Below are 19,891 nucleotides of genomic sequence, written 5' to 3'. Positions count from 1 at the left end.
CATTCATTTGCACACCTCTCAGAGCCGCCGCCGGCCTCTCCGTACTCTCTCCCTTTCGCCAGAAACCAATGTCCAGCGGGTCCTGGGTACTAGATCGTGGCCATGGTCACAGACATTGTAACCCCTCGATATCCGCCGCCGCCGGTTGAATCTGACCTTCGTGGTCGCCGAAAGGTCCTTCCATCACCGCGTTTGGATTCTTTAAAGATTGATCCACACGCGCGAACCAGACAACCCTCGCCAAGATCGTCGCCGCGCTCTCCGCACTCTCCGCATCACCAGCCGCGCGCGCGTTCCCCTTTACCAGCACAACCACCGAGCGCAACAGAAGAACGCCCATGGTTGCCCATGTCGCTTCGGGCCGGTTCTCCGCAGCAAGAAACAAACGAAGACTGGAGAGTTCGGCGCCCCGTTGCGCAGGCAGCTCCCCCTTTCACACCACCCCCGAACCCCCGAAATGGAATCCTCACGATAGCGATGTCGACCGGCCCAACCACCGAAAGGCCCCGCCGCCGAGGGGTGGTCTACGTATTTCAATGTCAACTTCCCGATTGCATAACAGACGGCCCAGGACGCAGGAATCGCCGGACCGCCGACAAGACGTCCATGTCCATGTCAATGCCCATGGCCTGCCGCTGCCCCGTTTCCCTTCGAATGGCCCGGCCGATGATGATGCTCCACGGTCTAGTGTCAACTCCAATTTCACTTCACGGTCCAGCATTGAACAAACGAGTGGTACTGAGCGTAGCAGTGTACTCACGAAGAGCAGCTCCATCACGGATCTATCGCCCGACACACCCTGCGCTCCCTATGGAATGGACGAAGGCATGAGTGTGGAAGATGCGATCTCCATGTATCTTGACGGCTTCAGTGATGTGACAGAGGAGCCCGCCTCGCCTAAGTCTCGGGCAGATAGCAAGGCGCCGTCGATCACCCCTCCACCATCGCGGGATACGACTTTTGAAGAGCCCCCTCCTCCAATTCGGACATCGCTGGACGATATTCCGCCTATCCCTCCCCTACCACCAACGGAGTTCTCGGAACCTGCCCCTTTGGAACATATACCATCCGACTTCTATCTTCTCGGACGCAGTGCCCTGGATCCCGTGGTTGTAGAATCTCCACCAGAAACGCCGTGGCCTATGCCCAATCCATTGGAACAGGTACAATTTGAGGAAGCTCATCCAGAGGTTGTGGTTTCCGAAGCAGCGCCTACGTCACCATCACTCCCGCCTCAGCCGCCATCACCACCACCACCTCCACCACCTCAATTCCAATCATCACCTACTCCTCAGTCGCCTCGTCAGCGACAGCCGTCCAAAATTACAATACCCGGTCCCGTCCCTCCTCCGCTCAGTTCTGGAACTGACACGCGGGATGACTATGGCTTTCGCAAAGCGACACAATACGTCACCTTGGAACAATACGAAGCCTGGAAAGGTCCCTACTCCAACTATGCGGCCCAACGGCGCGCCAAATGGCACGACGTCATGAAAGAGAATGGGTTGCCAACTGCCGATGTCACTACTTTCCCGGCAAAGTCCAACAAAATGAAGCGTTTTGTACGAAAGGGCATCCCTTCGGAGTTTCGAGGTGCGGCTTGGTTCTGGTATGCTGGCGGGTACGAGCTCTTGAACCGCAATCTTGGTTTATATGACCAACTTGTCGAGAAGGTCATGGCTTCACCTAGCAACGATGATAAAGAGCACATTGAGCGGGATCTTCATCGTACCTTTCCGGATAACCTCCACTTCAAACCAGACATGACTGATGCTGCCGGAAACTCTGGAAGTAGTAATCCCCAGTATCAGAATGACACCATGGAGACGTCGATGATTCAATCCCTACGCCGGGTACTGTATGCTTTTTCGCTTCACAACCCCAAGGTTGGCTACACACAATCGTTGAATTTCATCACGGGCATGTTTCTCCTTTTCCTCCCGGAGGAGAAGGCGTTCTGGATGCTGCATATCGTGACCTCGGTTTACCTCCCAGGAACGCATGAGATCAGTCTCGAGGGCGCGAATATCGACCTTTGGATTTTGATGGTTCTCTTACGGGATTCCATGCCGGGCATCTATTCCAAGATTGCCAGTATGGAAGGAGCGCCGCCCACGAGGGGCAAACTGCCACCACTTACTGTGAATTCCCGCCTGCCGGACATCACTTTGGGGCTCACAAACTGGCTTATGTCAGTTTTCATTGGGACTTTACCTTTGGAGACCACACTACGAGTCTGGGACATCTTTTTCTATGAGGGTTCGAAAACATTTTTCCGCGTCTCACTCGCCATCTTCAAGGCATGCGAGCGCGATATTCTCGCTGTTTCCGACCCCATGGAGGTCTTCCAGGTGGTGCAAACCGTCCCGAAGAAGCTTTTGGATGCCAACACCCTACTCGAAGAGTGTTTCGTTCGAAAGAACCGTGTCGGCCAAGGCCGGATTGAAGAGCTGCGCGCTTCACGCCGGGTCGCTGTTCGACAAGAGAAGCTTCGCCGGTCGGTCGCTTTCAGCAAGGGCCAGATCCCATCCGCGACCGACGATTTCACAGTCCGTTCTCAGGAACCAGACACCCCGAGTCGAGGAACGGGTAGTGCACTCCTGGCGTCAACTCAAGCAGCATGCATTCCGCTAGCCCCGTTGGCCTGCCATTAATTTCTGTAATCATAATCGGCCTTTGTCGGGTTTCGACAGAGCAACCCGCGAGAACGGGAGGCATCCTTGCATTTTTATCTTTTTTTATTATTTGGTCGGCGTCTAATTCAGGAAATGGGTGGGGGAGGGAATGATTGGGAAAAGGGGGGAACTCGCATCATAGACGCATATTCATTTTTGCACATGTACTGTACATACATATTCATGCCACGCCAAGCAGGCAGCGCTACTTGGACTCTCGGCACCCATAATTGAACCCAATTTTGTGGAAAGAATTTCCCTGAGTGAAGCATCTCCCTACAGGGCTGACTGGGACTAGCTAAGGAACCACAAGGAACTAAAAGAACTAAAAGAACTAGAGGAACCGTGGGGGCTTGGCAGGGTCCAGGATTGGTCGATCGTTCCTTTCTCTCGATCGACCAGCTCGGTGATCGCTCCTTCCTCTCTTTCCTGGTTCGTGTCGTCATGCACCTGCCAGTGCGGAATTCAAAAGGAAACCACCTCCAGCTCTCAGCTCTCAGCTCTCAGCTCCTTGCTTTTCTAATTCCCCGACTTTTCCTTTACTACTAGTATTCTTCTGATCATCCGCCCTTACACGGAGCATGCAGTCATGAGTGGTCAGGCAGCTAGTTATTACGACCAAAATCAGGGCTTTGACCCGCGGGCTCAGCCGAACTATCAACAAAATGGCTATCAGCAGCAGCAGCAGCCAAACTATCCACAACCCAACTACCAACAACCCAACTATCAGCAGCCTCCAGAGTCGAAACCTCCACCGGCTCAATATCCCGAAAATCCCCCTCCCCCATACACCACCTTCGACCAGGCATTCAAGATTGAGAAGCCAAAGTACAATGATCTTTGGGCAGGACTGCTGGTTGGTTCTCCACTCCCGAGGTAACCCCAAAATCAATGACCCCCAGCTAACCAAATAATTTCCCCACTCCAGTTGATCGCTGTCTTCCTCGGATATGCTGCTGTATCGGGAATCACCATTCACAAGTATGCCACAAACAAAGGGTTCAGCGGAGATGGCATCTATGGTGCGGCCAATGACTTCTCTCTCAACACCAATACGCTGGTTCTCTTCATCTTTGTCCTCGTGGTCGCCCTCGTTCTTTCATTGGCATACTTCATGGGCGCGCGGTATTTCACCAAGACCTTCATCTGGGTAACCGGCATCCTGAACATCGTCTTTGCACTAGCAACTGGCATCTACTACATCGCTCGCAAGCAGTATGGCGGTGGAATAGTATTCCTCCTTTTCGGTGTCTTTGCCATCATATGCTTCATCAGCTGGATCCCGCGAATCCCATTCACGGCCTTCATGTTGCAGACCACCATGGACGTTGCGCGAAACTACGGCCATGTCTTCCTCGTGAGTGCTCTAGGCGGACTTGTAACCGTCGCTTTCTCGGCCTGGTTCTCGGTGACTCTCGTCGCAATTTACGTCGCCTATGAACCAGATTCAAAGGGCGTGAATCCATCCTGCGCAAACGGCGGCTGCAGTAACGCCAAAGTCATTGGGTTGGTTGTGTACGTCACTTTCGCTATGTACTGGTTCAGTGAGTGGATCAAGAACACCGTGCACACCACCATCGCCGGTCTTTATGGCTCGTGGTATTTCTGGAGCAAGTCGGCCAATGGTATGCCCAAGGGTTCGACCCGTGGTGCGTTCCGACGGGCAACCACATACTCTTTCGGAAGCATCAGTTTGGGAAGTTTGATCATTGCTTTTATCCAGATGCTGCGCCAAGCATGCTCCGTTGCACAGCGCCAAGAAGCCGGCCAGGGAAACATAGTTGGCAGTATATTATTTTGGATCTTGGGCTGCTTTATCTCGCTTTTGGACTGGCTTGTCACATTGTTCAATCGCTACGCATTCTGTCACATCGCACTGTACGGAAAAGCCTATGTTCCTGCCGCAAAGGATACTTGGAAAATGATGCGCGATCGTGGTGTCGATGCTTTGGTCCAGGATTGTCTGATCGGGCCGGTGTTGACTATGGGGTCAACATTTGTGGCCTATGTGTGTGCCTTGCTGGCGTATCTGTATCTGCAGTTCACCAAGCCTGCATACAACAGTGACGGGGACTTCACTGCGGTGATCATGGCTTTTGCTTTCTTGATTGGACTGCAGGTCTGCCAAGTCTTCATGACGCCCATTGGAAGTGGTGTTGAGACCATCTTTGTTGCTATGGGCTGGGATCCCCAGGTCATGATTAACGATCATCCGGAGATATACTACAAGCTGGTGCAGTTGTATCCCAAGGTGCAGCAGGCAATACATGCTTAAGATACTGCAGATCGTTGGGACGTGAGATGCTGCGAACTTACCCTGGTAATCGTCTCCGCTCCCTTGATGTAGCTAGGAAGTTTCAAGTTATCGGGGCTGTTGACGAGTCTAAGACGAGTATATGATAAATAATTTTTATTTTTACAAAGGAACATCATGATGACAGTTCATGGAATAACATACGACGTTTCATTGATCATTACAATTTCGATGTTTTAAATAATCTGTTCGAATACAAAAGACGCCGGTATAGACCCGAGACAAAAGAAAGTAGTAAGCCCTATTACGTGGGAAAACAGAAGACAAAAAGACAAGAAACATAAACCACCCCCAACTCCACGCAACGAATCAGCCTCTTACAGAGCAATCATCAGGCCCATGATAGCCGCAACACCAAGGGCAGCAATACCACTGTGGGCAGCGCTAACCTGAGGCGCAGCACCCTGGAAGGGAGAGAAGCGGTTGGGATCCGCACCACTGGGGGAAGGAGTAGCAGCAGAAGCCGAAGAGCCGAAGAGAACAGAAGAGGAGGCGGGGATGAGAACACCGTTAGAGTAGACAGGCGAAGAGGCAGCGAGCATGCCGATCATGCTAGAGCTGACGGGGACATCGACGGGGATCTGCGAGATGTGCGCTGGGGCGGGCGTGGTCTTGCAGCTACACGCGGTGTGGGTCTCGGTCTTGGTCACATAGACTACGCGGGGCTCCGGCATCTGGGGCTCGGTCTCGCTGGAGGGGGAGTATGCGCGCTTCATGTTGGCGGGTTCCATGGGATTGGAGGCGTGACGGGCTGGTGCTGAGACGCGGTTGCTGGGGCAGAGGGAGGATGTGAGCGAATCCAGGTCTATGTGTTTGGGTTAGCTAGTTTTGACTAGTTTTGAAGATAAAGGTAGTAAAGATGGTTGATTGGAGAACGTACCAATGCCGGCTTCCTTGCAGATGGCTTCAGCGGACTCGGTCAGGCTTTCAATGGCATCCTTGTTGTTGCAGAAGCACTCCTCGGAGCTCAGATCGGTGCAGTCTTTGAACTTGGAGGTATCGATGCCGTCCAGTGCGGCAGTCTGGCGGAGTTAGGGCTGGATTCGAATCTGCTAGTAGTATGTACCAGTACTATAACTTACAGCACAATCAAGGTAGTCGCCGCTCATCTTGGCAGTGACGCCAGCGACGAAGACAGCGGTAGCAATGAAGGAACGCATCTTGAAATTGAGGCTTTTCTTTTCTTTTTTTTGATCGAAATGGGAGAGTGATACTAGGTAAACGAAAGTCCAGTATCTTTAACAAAGATAGTGTATATTAGAGAAAGGTATGAGGAAAAGGTGGCGCCGGGCCTCCAGGAATCGCAATCGACTTTAAGTACACAATTGCCAAGTCAACAAACAAGGTCAAGCAATGATCTGTAGCCCTGTATCCCTTGGCTCCCTAGACCAGTTCAACCATTTGAACACTGATTCGGGCATTTATGACGTTTAGGCATTCTGGAAAGTGACTCGAATGGGAAGGAAGACGACGCTCACACTGTATCGATAAGATTCGACTGGCATCTGACCCTGCCTCAAGGTACAGTGCTATGCATTTTGCAGTCTACACGTACACAGCTTCCCTGCCGATCGCTGCGGAATGACACAAGAATGTGCCAGTTGCCATGTCCCTTCGTCGTGCCTGGCAGTATCCCTAGTAACCCTTCCTACCGAGGAATCTGGTTCACGAAAACCTCACCCAAGTACCTCTGCAAAATAGGACTTGACAACTGACACAAAGCGAAAGACATGCCTGCAGGATATCAATTCTTTAATACCTGGAATAATTGATCTCGAGAATTGAGGGTTTGTGCATAGTGTATGTACTAAATAGCACGGGTCACCTATACGCCGGGCGTTCCCATAAGTGACATATAGTTAACTCAGTTCCCAGCTTCAGTACTATCTCGTGTCGTTACGCCGGCATATGCAGAATACCTAGTTTGGTATTCAACTGGTCCTGGATGTGCTCAGAAATTGCTTCCCATTCGGCTTTCTATTCGTCGTAGGCGGAATATTTCTCACTGATACATGTACATTCAGAGATTGACCAGCTTATGACCGACACCCGGCAACCCGGCAAGTAGCATGCTATGTGGCAAATACAGTCGTCTATGAATAGAATAGTACTACTCAGGAATGATCGACCGGCGCAACGGAAGGATTGGTAACCTCTTATCTCTTGGCTAAGGTTCAGCAGACGGCATGCATTAGCATTGGATCTTGAGGGCTACGCTACTAGTACAAGCAAGAATACATCATCCCAAGGTTCGGCCGTTGCACAACTTACTTTAGAAACCTTGGAACTGGGCAGATGATGTCAGCTAATATATTCCAAATGATAATGAGATATGATGGTAAAATACAAACTGCTAATTACTGCATGCCAATCAAGAATTCAACTTGAACTTGTGAAAAGGGTATCTTTTGTATATACTAGTATTAACTTGAAGTCATCGCGATCTCATCCATCACCATTAACGATTATGCAGCCCACCATCCGTACCAGGCAATTCTGCAACATAGTTCCTGGAATCAATCTCGTAGGTTTTCCCCGTGATGTCACTACCCACAACCTCCGAAGGAAACTTGTGCTCTGCCGCATAACCGTCCACCTCTGCGTACTTCTGCGGTGTATTTCCCTCGACTTCATGCATCGGCTGCGGCATAGCCATAGCCACATCATCAAGCGGCGGCGGGGGAGGCGGCATCGTGCCACCGTTACCTTCTCCAGGCTGGTAAGCTCCTGCCTCTGCTTGCTTTCTTTTCTTCTTGAGCAGGAAGAACATAAAACCCGCCGCTGCAATACCAGCAGCACCAACGACGCCGCCAACCACACCACCAATAATGGCACCAGTATTGGTCGACTTGGAGGAACCTCCAGACTTTGACCCTGAATTTGAAGACGATAGGTCTGATTCAGATGTTGCAGTTTCCGAGGCAGAAGATGACCCGGAAATTTGGACTGAAGTCGCCTTGTCTACCTTCTCGGAGGTGGCAGCCGTGCCTGAAACATATATGTCGATCCAACTGGCATCAACGACCTGAGGCCTTATGGCTGCGACTGTGGGATAGATGGCTTCTAGATCGGTGGTCGTGGCGGTGCCAGCCTGAGTGGCCGAGTGAATACTCCCACTAGCTGAGTTTGTATCCCAAGTATCCACTACAGCAATCAATGCTAGGGTTTGAGTTGTCTTGGTGTAGTCGCAGCCGTAGTCGGTTATGTCTAGCTGGGGGATACCCATGTTCGACAGTCGGGGTAGTCTGATTCGGTACAATAAAGGGCGAATATGTTCGTGGGGTAATTCAAGACTGAAGGAGTTGCAGAGACCTGTTTGCTGTTGTAACAGACTGTCTCCCAGGCGCAATCTTCTGGTTTGCCGCCATCACAACAGCCTACCATTCCGGGGTAATGGCTATCGGAGGTATGGAAGACGCATTGGTAGTTGTCCTGGCATCGAATCGATGAATCTGGAAAGAATCAACATCAGCTACCTAGGCTTTCTGTAGAGGAGACGTCGACTAAGATAGGGAAAAAACGATTAACTAGTCCGAGTCACTTACAGTCATCCCAAACACCATCAATATACCCACACACACTTTGTGGCATCCACGAGGTAACTGTTGTTGAAGCAGATGGAAAGTAAAGCAAGCTCGATTCCGCTGCAATGAACGAGCTCACAAATGCATCCTCATCATTATCATCACGGCGCAGGAAACTTGAACCCCTCTTGTGATTCACTCCGGCAGTCGGCTCAGGGTAATCCGGTTGTAAGGCTGCATGGCCTGTGGCAGTCGGTTCAGTACCCGGGAATGTAATTGCCCACGTCACAGGGAGAAAAGCAAGGCCGCACAGGCCGGCTGCTCGTCTCCAAAGCATCATCATTCAAGTCATATGCAAAAGATGCAGGTTTGGGGAGGGAAAAAGCTCAGGCTTTACGGATACGACGCCTTGCCGGTACGCTATATACATCGGGTAAAGGTCGGATCCCCCCAAACATCTATGGATTTTAATCTCCCACCTGGGCAATGTCTCGCTATCAGGGGCATCGACCCTGTCAGCCTCAGGTCCCAGTAAGCAAGCTAATGGTCTCGCCCATCGAGCATCCACTTTTTGTGCTGGTGAGATCGGTCTTACTGGTTTATAAAGGAGACCAGTCGGGCTTGGCGGCGCCAGTGGCTTCTAGACCTAACTCTGACTTGGGGAATACGAGACGAGATTTCTAGTGATTACACTAGAGATTTAATACGAGACCCGTAAGACCGACTGAAAAGATGCTTTAAAAACTTTGATATATACTCATGTACATACTCGTAGTCTCTATTGTTGAATTGGGCTCAAAACTGTGAACTGTTGTTCCGGTTCAAGAACGATCGGGACATTCCGATCCACATGAAGAGCCCCCGAGTCTTTGACGAGGACCCTGGCACTAATCCATAACAGGATATTTATCGGACGATCGCTTTTTTCAAACCGTGAACAGGCTGGAAGTCTGTAGATTGGGATTCACTACCTAGATTAAGCCAACCCAAGTTCGTCTGGCTCGCTCGGCAACAACCATACAAGTGAAAATTTAGATACCAGTTCTACCTGACTGGGTGAATAGCGAAGATCATGAGTGTACGGAGTACATACCCTCAAAATACCAAATTCGACCTACAATAATTTCAGATACTCTTCGGGATGATTGAAGAGTGAGACAAATATGTGATGGCGCAAGAAGAATAAAAATTGCAAACAAAATCAATCCATTGGGTATACTGATCCAAAGAAAAACATCCATCGCTCTAATAAAACCATGACACAAAAACGCTCCAATCATTAAATCCCACACTGAAGCTCCAAACTATTGGTTGTTCCAAAGCCAGCTCAGAACTTCTCGCTTGTCACACAGCGCGTCGCCCTCACCAGCAGCCATGCCAGGAGCTTGACGGCAAGTGTCAACCCCTTGACGAACAACTCCAATCCCCAAAACAGAAGTTTCAAGATGGTCCGAGTAACCCCTGGCAGTTTCTCGCCCTTACGAGACGATTCAGGGCCATACCGACCATATTTTTCGAGATCGAATTCCTCAACAACAACTTGCTGGTCTTTATTCTTGCCTTTCTTGGCCGTGCGTCCGCCTACAGATGACGAGGAACTCGGCTTAGTCCGTTCCCAGAACTTGAAGAGGCTCTTCCGTTTCGCCGCAGCTTCGGCCTTTGCATTGGCATCTTCAATTTGAGATGCTAGATGTAGACTTTCCGCGTAGTCTTCGCGCTCGGCGAGAGTCGTGACGAGTCTCCCGCGGTAAGGGACTCCAACCATCGGCTCACTGTTCGTATATGATTCAAATGAATGGTGGGTACTACCAATCTCCATGTCGGCGAGAATGGGATTGGTGATCTCGTCAGAGACAGCAACTGCAAGCATTGCCGCGACGAGTGAATCGATCGCATAGAGCGAGGGAATAGTCGCGATGACGGCAGCTGGGGAGATAGAAAGAGTTCGGGTTGCCAGATCGAGAGCCGCCAGCGGTTCGTCGGAGTCGGTAACGGGCAGTGTGGATGTTCGTGCCGTAGCAGCCTGTTGCGCAGCCTCCATGGAGACCGGACCAGTGACAATGATCGTTGGTGGTTGGGTAAGTACAGCATCGCTCGAAGGCGCAGATACAGCGATATGAAGCATACCCGAAGACTGAGATCGTACAGGGGAGAGGGGAATGCCCGCAGCTCCAACCAAAGCCGGCGGTTGTCGTTTCGACAGTGATGGGTGACGAAGCTCGTAAAGGCGTAAATTGCGATTCCAGGACAGTCGACAGGACTCCTGTGCGGCAGCTCGCTTAAGAGCATTTCTCTCTATTTCGCCGGCCTCGGAGGGGGTAAGTTGATGCTCTTTGCTGACCTCGGCTGCTTGCTCGATGGCAAGCATAGCAGCTAGTCTGGAAAAGAGAAGGGCCACGAGTCCGTCATTGGGATGCTCTCTGCGTCGGCGCTCTTCGAGACTCAGACCCATAATTGGAATATCACTTTCCGGATTTGATGGCGCTCCACGAGAAATAGCAATTTCGTTATTCGAATAAGTTTGCAGCGTATAAAATGGTTGGTTGGAGTTGCCGAATGTGAATGTCGCTGGGCCGGTTCTGGGGTAGAAGTTAGCAAGTTGACTTGACCAGCAAAGAGCGTTGGGCATGAAATACCTTGTCAAGCGAAGGTTGATTGTCCCGCATGGGTTCTGTGGCCTTTGACCGTTGGCTGCTTCCCAAAGCATTTCCAATTCCTGGACAGAGGAGTATCGGATCTCCTCCGGCTCCAAGGCACCGGTTGGAAAGTTGAACACGCTTGCAGGGACAGTCTTTGGCCCAAGAACATGGTCGATATCAGATGTTGTAGTTAGTGTGAGGTTTGGCCTGCGATTAGGCTTGGGCTTGGGGGTTTCGGTAGGCATTTGTGAATCATTATTTTGAGTGTTGAGCGAGGTCTTTGGATCAAAACGAGGGAACATCGACCTCATCGGCAGTGGAGAAACGGAAGATTGGGAAGATTGAGGCGAGGTAGTTGAATTCGTATTCTGCTCACTGTTGCTACTACTATCACCGGTGCTGCCTTGTGAGGGCAAGGGCCGATGGTTGATCGGACTGGTGTTTTGATGCCTTCGGTTGCGAGGAGACTGTGGAGATCTCGAGTGTTGGGAAGATTGCGTGGCTGGTGACTTTGATCGTGCGAAGTGCGTAGCAGGTAAAGCTGGTGGAGGTGGAAATTGTTGAGTGTCTTCGATGATTTGAAGCAATATCGACTCGGTATTCGTAGAGCTCTTGATCTCTTCAAGCGGAATGGGAGATGGCGGTTCATTCTTCGGAACAGGCTTTTTGGCACCTTTTCGAAATGGATTTCTTTGCGCTCTTACCTCAGGCGAAGGAGGCGGAAACAATTGAAATTGACTCATTGTGTTGGTTACGATGGGATACAATACTGTGCTGAGTATCAATCAATGCACTGGAGTAGGAGTTCCAGAGCAAACATAGGACTTACGAGCAAGACCCGACCAGGGGGGCGTTTCGAAAAACATATAGTCCATATCAACCGCTGGGCTCTACATGCTGCAGAAATGCAGCCGGGAGCCAAAGCGCGTCGAATGTGACAAGCCCTATTTTTAGGGGCGGCGCCTAGGGTATAGCGGCCGTGATTGGCTGCTGCAGTGGGATGAGAACAGTGACTTGAGCGACCGGCGCGTCGAGCATACTTGCTGATTGGTTTCATCTATGCCACAGGTGGGAACGGCATTTCCTTTTTTGCAAATCTCTCTTGTTCCTGGCGTTCTTGGATATTAATTGGCGGTCGACTCGGTAGGAATCTCAAGCTAAGTTAGCGCCCCGAGCAGTCGGCGCATACAAGCCAGGTGCATGACGGAGAAAAAGTAGCTAGAAAGACAATTAGTTTCTTCAATCAACGGTGGTCCCCAGTATCCGATGTTGGTTGGCTGTTTGTCAATTAATCGAACCGGTTAGTTCAAGATCCTGACCCCGCCCACCGGTAGTTAAATGCGGGGATGAGTCGATACAGAGAAATACTGAAAGACACCAGTCTATTGAGCGTTATATTTACATCATATAGTACAGTATACTGCTTTGAGAGTGCTCAAGCTGAGGCTTCATCATGCACAGAATACATCAGCCCCTCGGCCATCGCAATTGCACCCTCCATATCACCCTTATTATATAGGAACAAGCCTTGCAAAGCAGCCGCACTAGTAGTCTTCGAACGGTCTGCCTTCTGGCCGTTCTCATCCTCGATCAAACCAAGCTCCTGGAGTCGGTTGAGGAAGATTTGGCGGTGTGTACCCTCGGTATCAATCTCTGCATAGAAACGATCCCAAAGGCGGGAAACTTGATAGCGAGTAATTTCGCCAAGGCGGACCGTCATGTCGACACGGCCAGGTCGGACCAAGGCTTCGTCGAGTCGCTCGACGTGGTTGGTGGTAAGGAAGACTATACGCTCCTCGGCACTGGCAACGCCATCAAGTGTATTCAACAGACCGGAGAAAGTCACATTGGCTCCACGGTAGCCATCGGCCTCAGACTGTGTGCGTCTGTTGGAAAAGGCCGCATCGACGTCCTCCAGCAAAACTAAAGTTCGGTTTGGGACAATAGTTAAGAGATGGTTTAAGCGATCATCCGTCAGCCCCCGCTCACTGAGATTTAGGATGGCAATATCGTAGTCCAGCTCGCCAGCAAGCGCTTGGATGAATGAACTTTTACCGGTGCCTGGGGGTCCGTAGAGCAAGTATCCACGTCTGTATGGAATGCCGCGATCATGATACCAGGAAGCGCTCCCGATAAAGTCTTGCACGTCATCGACAATACGTTCTTTGACCCCCTCAGCGAGGACCACTGACTCGAGTGGACGCTTCCGTCGTGGATGTCCAAATGGCCGCCATTCCGTTCCCCAGCTGTTATAGATAGTCGTCTTTCCTTCGTGTGATTTCGCAGCGTAATCATGGGCCTCGGTAAAAAGATCCTCGAATATGTGACGGTGGGAGTAGAGAGTGGTCAAGGTAATCGTTTCCCAAGGTTTGCCGGTTTGAATGTCGCGGGATTTAGATTCCCGCATACGGTTGACAAAGATGAATGCGTTTTTGTAGCGGAGGACGTGTTTTCCAGGACCTGGTACCAGAGAAAAGTGTGTTTGGATCGCGCCGTTTGCCCGTTCGACTTTGGAGGTCTGTATGGAGAGGTGTCGCATGCCGGGAGTCATCTTCTGGAGCATGCGATCGATGAAACCGGTATTTTGGGCAGCGGCACGAGTAGCGGAGAGTTGTGATTGTTGATAGAGGGTCATCCAGTGTAGGAACCATGGGTATGAATCATCTTTAATGCTGATCTCGACGTCTACTAGCATGCGGCGGCGGAGTAGAGCTGCACCGTGACGGACACCCTTTTGCGCAAAGGTCAAACCTGCACCCAAACCGGCTAGCCCAAAGCCCTAGGGAAAGAACCGCGTTAGACAAAAAGGAAAACGAAACAGCCATGTTAATTGGAGATAATTGGACCAAGCATACCGCCGTGAACAAAGGATTATTTGTTAATTGGGAAAAAAGGCTGCCGTCGCTATTTTGCGCCGCTTGTTGCGCGTTCTGGACGGCCTGTGTCTTCTGCTGCAAGATCAGATCGCCTGCAGATGGCGCAGCATTGGAAGCTCCATTTGGCTCCATGCTGGCCGAGTCGAAGGGTAATATAGAAGCAGTATTTACTGGAAGGTGTAGTCTTCCAGAAAGAACCCTACCGTAGTCTAGGAGGTCGACGATAAGAAACTCTCGATATCGGAGTTATAACGGGCCGGGCTGGCGTGACGGGTGACGGAAGGGCCTGGGGTGCTTCAACTAGATCCTTTTCGTGCGACACTAATTGGTGATCACTGCTATTTATCTGTTACTACAATCTTGGACCATGGCTGGTAAACTGTTGATCGGCTGACAGCTCCATCCATATCCCCCATTCCAGAGTCGATTTTGCGGGGAAACGGCCTTCACATGGAGCCGACGGAGGGCGAGACTGGCCAACTCCGCCCCGGAGATATCGGGGCCAAATCGATTGGGTCCTCTTCAAAAACCTTCCGCATTCCTCCCAATAGTAGCGGCCTGGCGCAGGGTTCGCGGTCGAGTGCATTGGGGTGTATTTAAAAGCGTTAGCATCCCCTCATGCTTGCTTTTCTACAGCGTCCCCGAATTTGTCGGCGGCCGAATTACTTGACTTCCACCTTCTATTCGCCCGTCCGCAATATGGGCTCGACCACGACTGGTGTGCTGTACGCGTTGACAGTGGCCACCTCCCCAGCCAGGCCAGCCCCCGAAGATGTCTTGGAAAAGAGTCATCATGGAAAATCGGGATTCAGAAACCCCTGGGAGTGAGTGGTCGCGTTTGCTGACGCCTTCGGTTGTCGCATGATCCTAACCCGAAATTTTCCTCGTTCAGCTCATGGAAAGATGTGGATTTCAGCAATGTCCGCGAAATGCTCATGTAAGTGCTCTGGAAAAAGCCGAAAAGGAAAGAAAATATGCAAGTCCATGATCTAATCGATTTTTCTCCTTCTTCTCGTGATAGGCGTCGCTTGACCGGCAAAGCCAATGTACCCGACACTACAGGCCCAACCGTCACAGTTCGAAAGCCCGAATTCCTTTCTACTCGAGATAACACAAAACTTCGTGCAACATGGCTTGGACACGCCTGCTATTATATTGAGTTTCCTGGTGGTCTTCGGGTTCTTTTCGATCCCGTATTGGACAAGCACTGCGGTCCTTACGGTCTGCTGGGACCGAAGCGATACACGCCCGCTCCCTGTGAGATCAAAGATATCCCTTTGATCGATGCTGTGGTCATTTCGCATAATCATTATGATCATCTCTCCCACCCTGGTGTGACTGAAATCGCCAAGTTACACCCCAACTGTCATTTCTTCGTTCCGTTGGGTAATAAGGCCTGGTTCCATAGTTGCGGAATCGAGAAGGTGACGGAAATGGATTGGTGGGATGAGCGCGACATCACTCTGTCCCCATCAAATGATGAGAATGCCCAAATGGAGGTTACGGGAAAAGCTACAATTGGACCGGCGGAGATCAGGGCTCGGCTTGGGTTCTTGCCCTCCCAGCATGTTACCGCTCGCACACCCTTTGACCGCTTTAAGACTCTATGGGGCTCTTGGTCTATTGAGTCTGGAGGTAGCAAGGTGTATTTCACAGGGTCAGTTATTTACGATGCTATTGAGTCGAATATAGATAGGTGAACTAACTGGTTGAACAGCGACACTGGTTACAAAGCAGTCCCTGAGCTTCCCGAAGGCGAAGATGACCATGACGCCAAGTACGACTATCCTATCTGTCCCGCATTCAAACAAGTGGGCGAATTCCGAGGTCCCTTTGACCTGGGCTTGATTCCTATCGGAGCATATGCCCCTCGTCACATCTGGAGCCCGGCACATGTGGATCCCCATGATGCCGTTAATATTTTCCAGGATACCAAGTGCAAAAACGCACTTGGAATGCACTGGGGAACGTGGGTTCTTACTGAGGAGGATGTTCTTGAGCCTCCGGAGAAGCTGAAGACCGCACTGAAGAAATTCGACATACCTGAAAAGGGTGTTTTTGACGTGTGTGAGATTGGTGAGAGCCGGGAATACTGATCTTGGGGAAATATCTACCCAGATATTGATTTTTGTTGTGGTGCATTTATATAGAAGTTCATAACAAGCGCGGTGTACACTACATGGAGGGGTTGAAGATACTGTACGATAGGAGGGAGTCGGATTGGGTTGAGATGCACAAAGAACCAACTCTATAAGCATTTGAATTGTGATCTACACTGCTGAATCTACTCATCATAATAATCCTTGGAATTACCATTAGTATTTATTACTAGGAGTACTGCATACTAACTAGTATCATGGTTCATGGGTTAAGTGAAGTAAATAATCTTCCACCGCCTTCGGTTTGACTGGTTTGCTGTTACCCGTTCGGGTTTAGTGTGGTTAGTCCAGAAGCTCCCACTTTGGAAATTTGGCGGGCATCGACGTGGATCCGAGTTGGCTTCTCCTGACTGTTCATTTTCTCGGGAGCTCTTCTTATTTCGATTTTATCGTCCCTGAGCCCGCTTCATTCTTTCCATCAACCCTCCGTTATATTACCGCAAATATGCAGGCTCCGGTGGTGGTGATGAGTTCGTGCCCCTCTTCGGTAGCGCCGATGACATTGCTAACCCCTCGACAGACACCAATGCCGGTGACCGACAAGTCGGCCGTCGGGCACAACTGTCGAACATTACCGCTGCAAAGACGTACGATTCAATTTCCCCCTCGCGATACCCTCCGTATAACACTAATCGAATAACCCCTTAGTGTGGCCGACATCATTCGGTCATGTCTCGGTCCCAAGGCGATGCTGAAGATGCTGCTCGACCCAATGGGCGGTATCGTGCTCACCAACGATGGCCACGCCATTCTGCGTGAAATTGAGGTGTCTCACCCCGCCGCTAAGAGCATGATCGAGCTCAGCCGTACTCAAGATGAGGAAGTCGGTGACGGAACCACAACAGTCATCATTCTGGGTACGACTCTCCCCTATCTCGAAGATCTCCCGGGGAAAAAAAATACTGATAACATGGTAGCCGGTGAAATGCTTGCCCAGGCCCTCCCTCAGCTCGAACGTAACATCCACCCCGTCGTCATTATCTCTGCCTTCAAGCGCGCTCTCGCCGATGCTCTCACCATTATCGAGGAAGTTTCCACCCCGGTCGATATCCACGATGACAAGGCCATGTATAACCTGATCCAATCCTCCATCGGAACCAAGTTCGTCTCTCGGTGGTCTGAGCTCATGTGCGGTCTCGCATTGAGCGCCGTCCGTACAGTTTCGTTTGATGCGGGCGGTGGAAAGCAAGAGGTGGATATCAAGCGCTACGCGCGTATCGAGAAGATCCCCGGTGGTCAAATCGAGGACTCCGAGGTTATCGATGGCGTCATGGTCAACAAGGATATCACCCACCCCAAGATGCGGAGGCGGATCGAGAACCCCCGCGTTCTTCTCCTTGACTGCCCGCTCGAGTACAAGAAGGGCGAGTCCCAGACCAACATTGAGGTCTCCAAGGAGGACGACTGGAACCGCATTCTTCAGATTGAAGAGGAACAAGTGAAGCACATCTGCGATGCTATCATCGCATTCAAGCCCGATCTCGTCATTACTGAGAAGGGTGTTTCTGGTAAGCATCCCAGCGGTGGACAGGGGTGATCATTTTTCTAACCTATACTTCTTTCACTAGATCTCGCACAGCACTTCCTGGTCAAGCACAACATCACTGCTCTCCGCCGCGTCCGTAAGACCGACAACAACCGTATCGCCCGTGCCACTGGTGCCACTATCGTTAACCGTGTCGACGACATCCAAGAATCCGACATTGGTACCCGCTGCGGTCTCTTTGAGATTGAGAAGATTGGTGACGAGTATTTCACATTCATGCGCAAGTGCACGGCTCCCAAGGCCTGCACTATCCTGCTGCGCGGTCCCTCCAAGGATATCCTGAACGAGATCGAGCGTAACCTGCAGGACGCCATGTCCGTTGCCCGCAACGTGATCTTCCACCCCCGCCTTGCTCCCGGTGGTGGTGCCGTCGAGATGGCTGTCTCTGTCAAGCTCAGTCAGATTGCCCGCTCTATCGAGGGTGTCCAGCAATGGCCCTACAAGGCTGTCGCGGACGCTATGGAGGTCATTCCTCGCACATTGGCACAGAACGCCGGCGCCAGCCCTATTCGCGTGCTGACCCAGCTGCGCGCCAAGCACGTCGAGGGCCACTCCACCTGGGGTCTGGATGGTGACTCTGGCAAGCTGGTTGATATGAAGGAGTACGGTGTGTGGGAGCCCGAGGCCGTCAAGCTCCAGAGTATCAAGACGGCAGTTGAGGTAAGCTCTCCTGATCCCATCAATATATATAAATTTCATTTTGCTAACGAATAACACAGTCCGCATGCCTGCTTCTCCGCGTCGACGACATCTGCAGTGGTAAGTCTGCCCAGCAGGTCAGCGGCGGCGGCGGTGGTGGTGGTGAGGAGTAAGTAATAGATGAGTATGACCAAGAACCAAAAAAGACCATGATTCATGGACCTGAGGTCCGTACATAATGCTACACGATTACCTCTGGGGTATTTCTTATATGTACAAATATCCTAGACCAAAATGAACTGTCATATGGGTATCTTTGTAAAATTATCGTACATGGCTAGTCCCTAGGGTAGTCTAATAACCGTCTTCTGTTGACCAGTTCAATCCTCATCGTGAATAATCACACCGGGGACCTCCTCGTACTGTGGCTGCCCATCAGTAGCCCCATCTTGGCCCTGTTGCTGGCCCGGGGCTCGGGGGCCCTTCATGCCACCCTTCCCACCAACCTCTGTAACCGTACCAGGGGCCTTGGCCTCATCCGGACCCTTCTTATTGCCCCTCGCAGCCTTCTTCTTCTCCCTCCTCCTCCGATTCTTCTCAGTCTTCTCATCATCCTTGCGCTTCGTATCCTCGCGCTCCTTCTCCCAATCCTTATCACCCTGGTCCTTATCAACCTCCGACTGCATCAAGCGCAATCGCTCATATTCTCGCCGCCGACTAGCCTTGTAGACATGGAATTCTCCTGATCCCGCACCGGCCGAGGAACCTTGTACGTTGGCGACGATCTCTGGCGGCGGTGCGAGGGAGTTGGCACTTCGCTTGTTCCCGGTGCCAGGTAGCGCGACCTCCTTCGACGGGTCTTTGAAGAGTGTATCGATCTGGCTTGCGTGGTCGGATCGGGGAGTCACGGCACGACGCTTCGTCGGGCGCTGGCTGCGCGGGTCAGCGCTTGTTGGAATGGATTCGCGACCAGGCTCGGACATTGTGATGGCGTTGGAAGGGGGTTTCGAGATGAGGGATCTTTTTTTGAGTAATGCGATTATTTGAAGAGCTGTTTACCCCGGTCGTAAATGTTTCTGGAGGGTGGCAGCGTTTTCTTGTTCTTTTTTTCCGGAGCAATCGAGGCTCGGATGGGTAGTTTGATATGGCGTTTATTGGCGCCAAAGGTCGTTCGAGTCTGGGAAACAAATGCTCATTCGGTGGGAATGTGTTCTCGAGAGGGCGGCGCAAGTGTTTGGATGTGCTATCGAATCCACGAGACGAGGATTCCGGTCTTGGCTTAGATAGTGAATGATTTTGAAGGTAAGGCGGATGCTGGTCAACGCGATGCGCTAACCGTTTTCGGACAGCTGAAGTATAGGCTAACCTTGGGAAGTGTCAGACCTGATCAGTTATAGCTATCATTATTCTCTTTCTACTAGTACATTATCAAATCCATATAAAATCGAAATTCTACCGTGACTCTGCGCCAACACAGTGACGAATAGACTAAAACTGTGGTCTAGTAGTTGATGCGTAG

The 19,891-nt window shown here is 51.1% G+C and overlaps 9 protein-coding genes across 9 annotated transcripts; 4 read left to right on the top strand and 5 right to left on the bottom strand.

Annotated features, from left to right (window-relative positions):
• Nucleotides 1-102: 102 nt before the first annotated feature.
• On the top strand, nt 103-2,654 carry N7509_009105 (putative GTPase activating protein (Gyp3); the record flags this gene model as incomplete). The annotated part of the gene is made up of 2 exons (XM_056633742.1): nt 103-174; nt 231-2,654. The coding sequence occupies 2 exons, from the start codon at nt 103-105 to the stop codon at nt 2,652-2,654; spliced, it is 2,496 nt and encodes an 831-aa protein (XP_056484362.1).
• A 610-nt stretch (nt 2,655-3,264) lies between these two features.
• On the top strand, nt 3,265-4,950 carry N7509_009104 (choline transporter-like family protein; the record flags this gene model as incomplete). Its single annotated transcript, XM_056633741.1, has 2 exons — nt 3,265-3,531; nt 3,604-4,950. 2 exons carry the CDS (start codon nt 3,265-3,267, stop codon nt 4,948-4,950), a joined length of 1,614 nt encoding a protein of 537 aa, XP_056484361.1.
• Nucleotides 4,951-5,306: 356 nt separating this feature from the next.
• On the bottom strand, nt 5,307-6,149 carry N7509_009103 (uncharacterized protein; the record flags this gene model as incomplete). Its single annotated transcript, XM_056633740.1, has 3 exons — nt 5,307-5,794; nt 5,870-6,011; nt 6,072-6,149. 3 exons carry the CDS (start codon nt 6,147-6,149, stop codon nt 5,307-5,309), a joined length of 708 nt encoding a protein of 235 aa, XP_056484360.1.
• Nucleotides 6,150-7,447: 1,298 nt separating this feature from the next.
• N7509_009102 (uncharacterized protein) lies at nt 7,448-8,853 on the bottom strand (the record flags this gene model as incomplete). The annotated part of the gene is made up of 3 exons (XM_056633739.1): nt 7,448-8,200; nt 8,323-8,441; nt 8,535-8,853. The coding sequence occupies 3 exons, from the start codon at nt 8,851-8,853 to the stop codon at nt 7,448-7,450; spliced, it is 1,191 nt and encodes a 396-aa protein (XP_056484359.1).
• A 987-nt stretch (nt 8,854-9,840) lies between these two features.
• N7509_009101 (uncharacterized protein) lies at nt 9,841-11,895 on the bottom strand (the record flags this gene model as incomplete). Its single annotated transcript, XM_056633738.1, has 2 exons — nt 9,841-11,092; nt 11,150-11,895. The coding sequence occupies 2 exons, from the start codon at nt 11,893-11,895 to the stop codon at nt 9,841-9,843; spliced, it is 1,998 nt and encodes a 665-aa protein (XP_056484358.1).
• Nucleotides 11,896-12,587: 692 nt separating this feature from the next.
• Nucleotides 12,588-14,160, bottom strand: N7509_009100 (bifunctional AAA family ATPase chaperone/translocase BCS1; the record flags this gene model as incomplete). The annotated part of the gene is made up of 2 exons (XM_056633737.1): nt 12,588-13,931; nt 14,008-14,160. The coding sequence occupies 2 exons, from the start codon at nt 14,158-14,160 to the stop codon at nt 12,588-12,590; spliced, it is 1,497 nt and encodes a 498-aa protein (XP_056484357.1).
• Nucleotides 14,161-14,957: 797 nt separating this feature from the next.
• On the top strand, nt 14,958-16,124 carry N7509_009099 (uncharacterized protein; the record flags this gene model as incomplete). Its single annotated transcript, XM_056633736.1, has 3 exons — nt 14,958-14,965; nt 15,050-15,685; nt 15,746-16,124. The coding sequence occupies 3 exons, from the start codon at nt 14,958-14,960 to the stop codon at nt 16,122-16,124; spliced, it is 1,023 nt and encodes a 340-aa protein (XP_056484356.1).
• Nucleotides 16,125-16,632: 508 nt separating this feature from the next.
• On the top strand, nt 16,633-18,545 carry N7509_009098 (chaperonin-containing T-complex subunit CCT3; the record flags this gene model as incomplete). The annotated part of the gene is made up of 5 exons (XM_056633735.1): nt 16,633-16,657; nt 16,708-16,774; nt 16,836-17,695; nt 17,756-18,393; nt 18,453-18,545. The coding sequence occupies 5 exons, from the start codon at nt 16,633-16,635 to the stop codon at nt 18,543-18,545; spliced, it is 1,683 nt and encodes a 560-aa protein (XP_056484355.1).
• A 207-nt stretch (nt 18,546-18,752) lies between these two features.
• Nucleotides 18,753-19,355, bottom strand: N7509_009097 (uncharacterized protein; the record flags this gene model as incomplete). Its single annotated transcript, XM_056633734.1, has 1 exon — nt 18,753-19,355. The coding sequence occupies one exon, from the start codon at nt 19,353-19,355 to the stop codon at nt 18,753-18,755; it is 603 nt and encodes a 200-aa protein (XP_056484354.1).
• Between the last annotated feature and the right edge of the window lie 536 nt (nt 19,356-19,891).

The sequence above is a fragment of the Penicillium cosmopolitanum genome (assembly GCF_028827165.1).
Source record: "Penicillium cosmopolitanum strain IBT 29677 chromosome Unknown utg000009l:1.0-9042332.0:1.0-9050551.0, whole genome shotgun sequence".
NCBI classification, from domain to species: domain Eukaryota; kingdom Fungi; phylum Ascomycota; class Eurotiomycetes; order Eurotiales; family Aspergillaceae; genus Penicillium; species Penicillium cosmopolitanum.
Note: the sequence above shows the minus strand (reverse complement) of the source record. Positions and strands in the feature narration are given on the sequence as shown.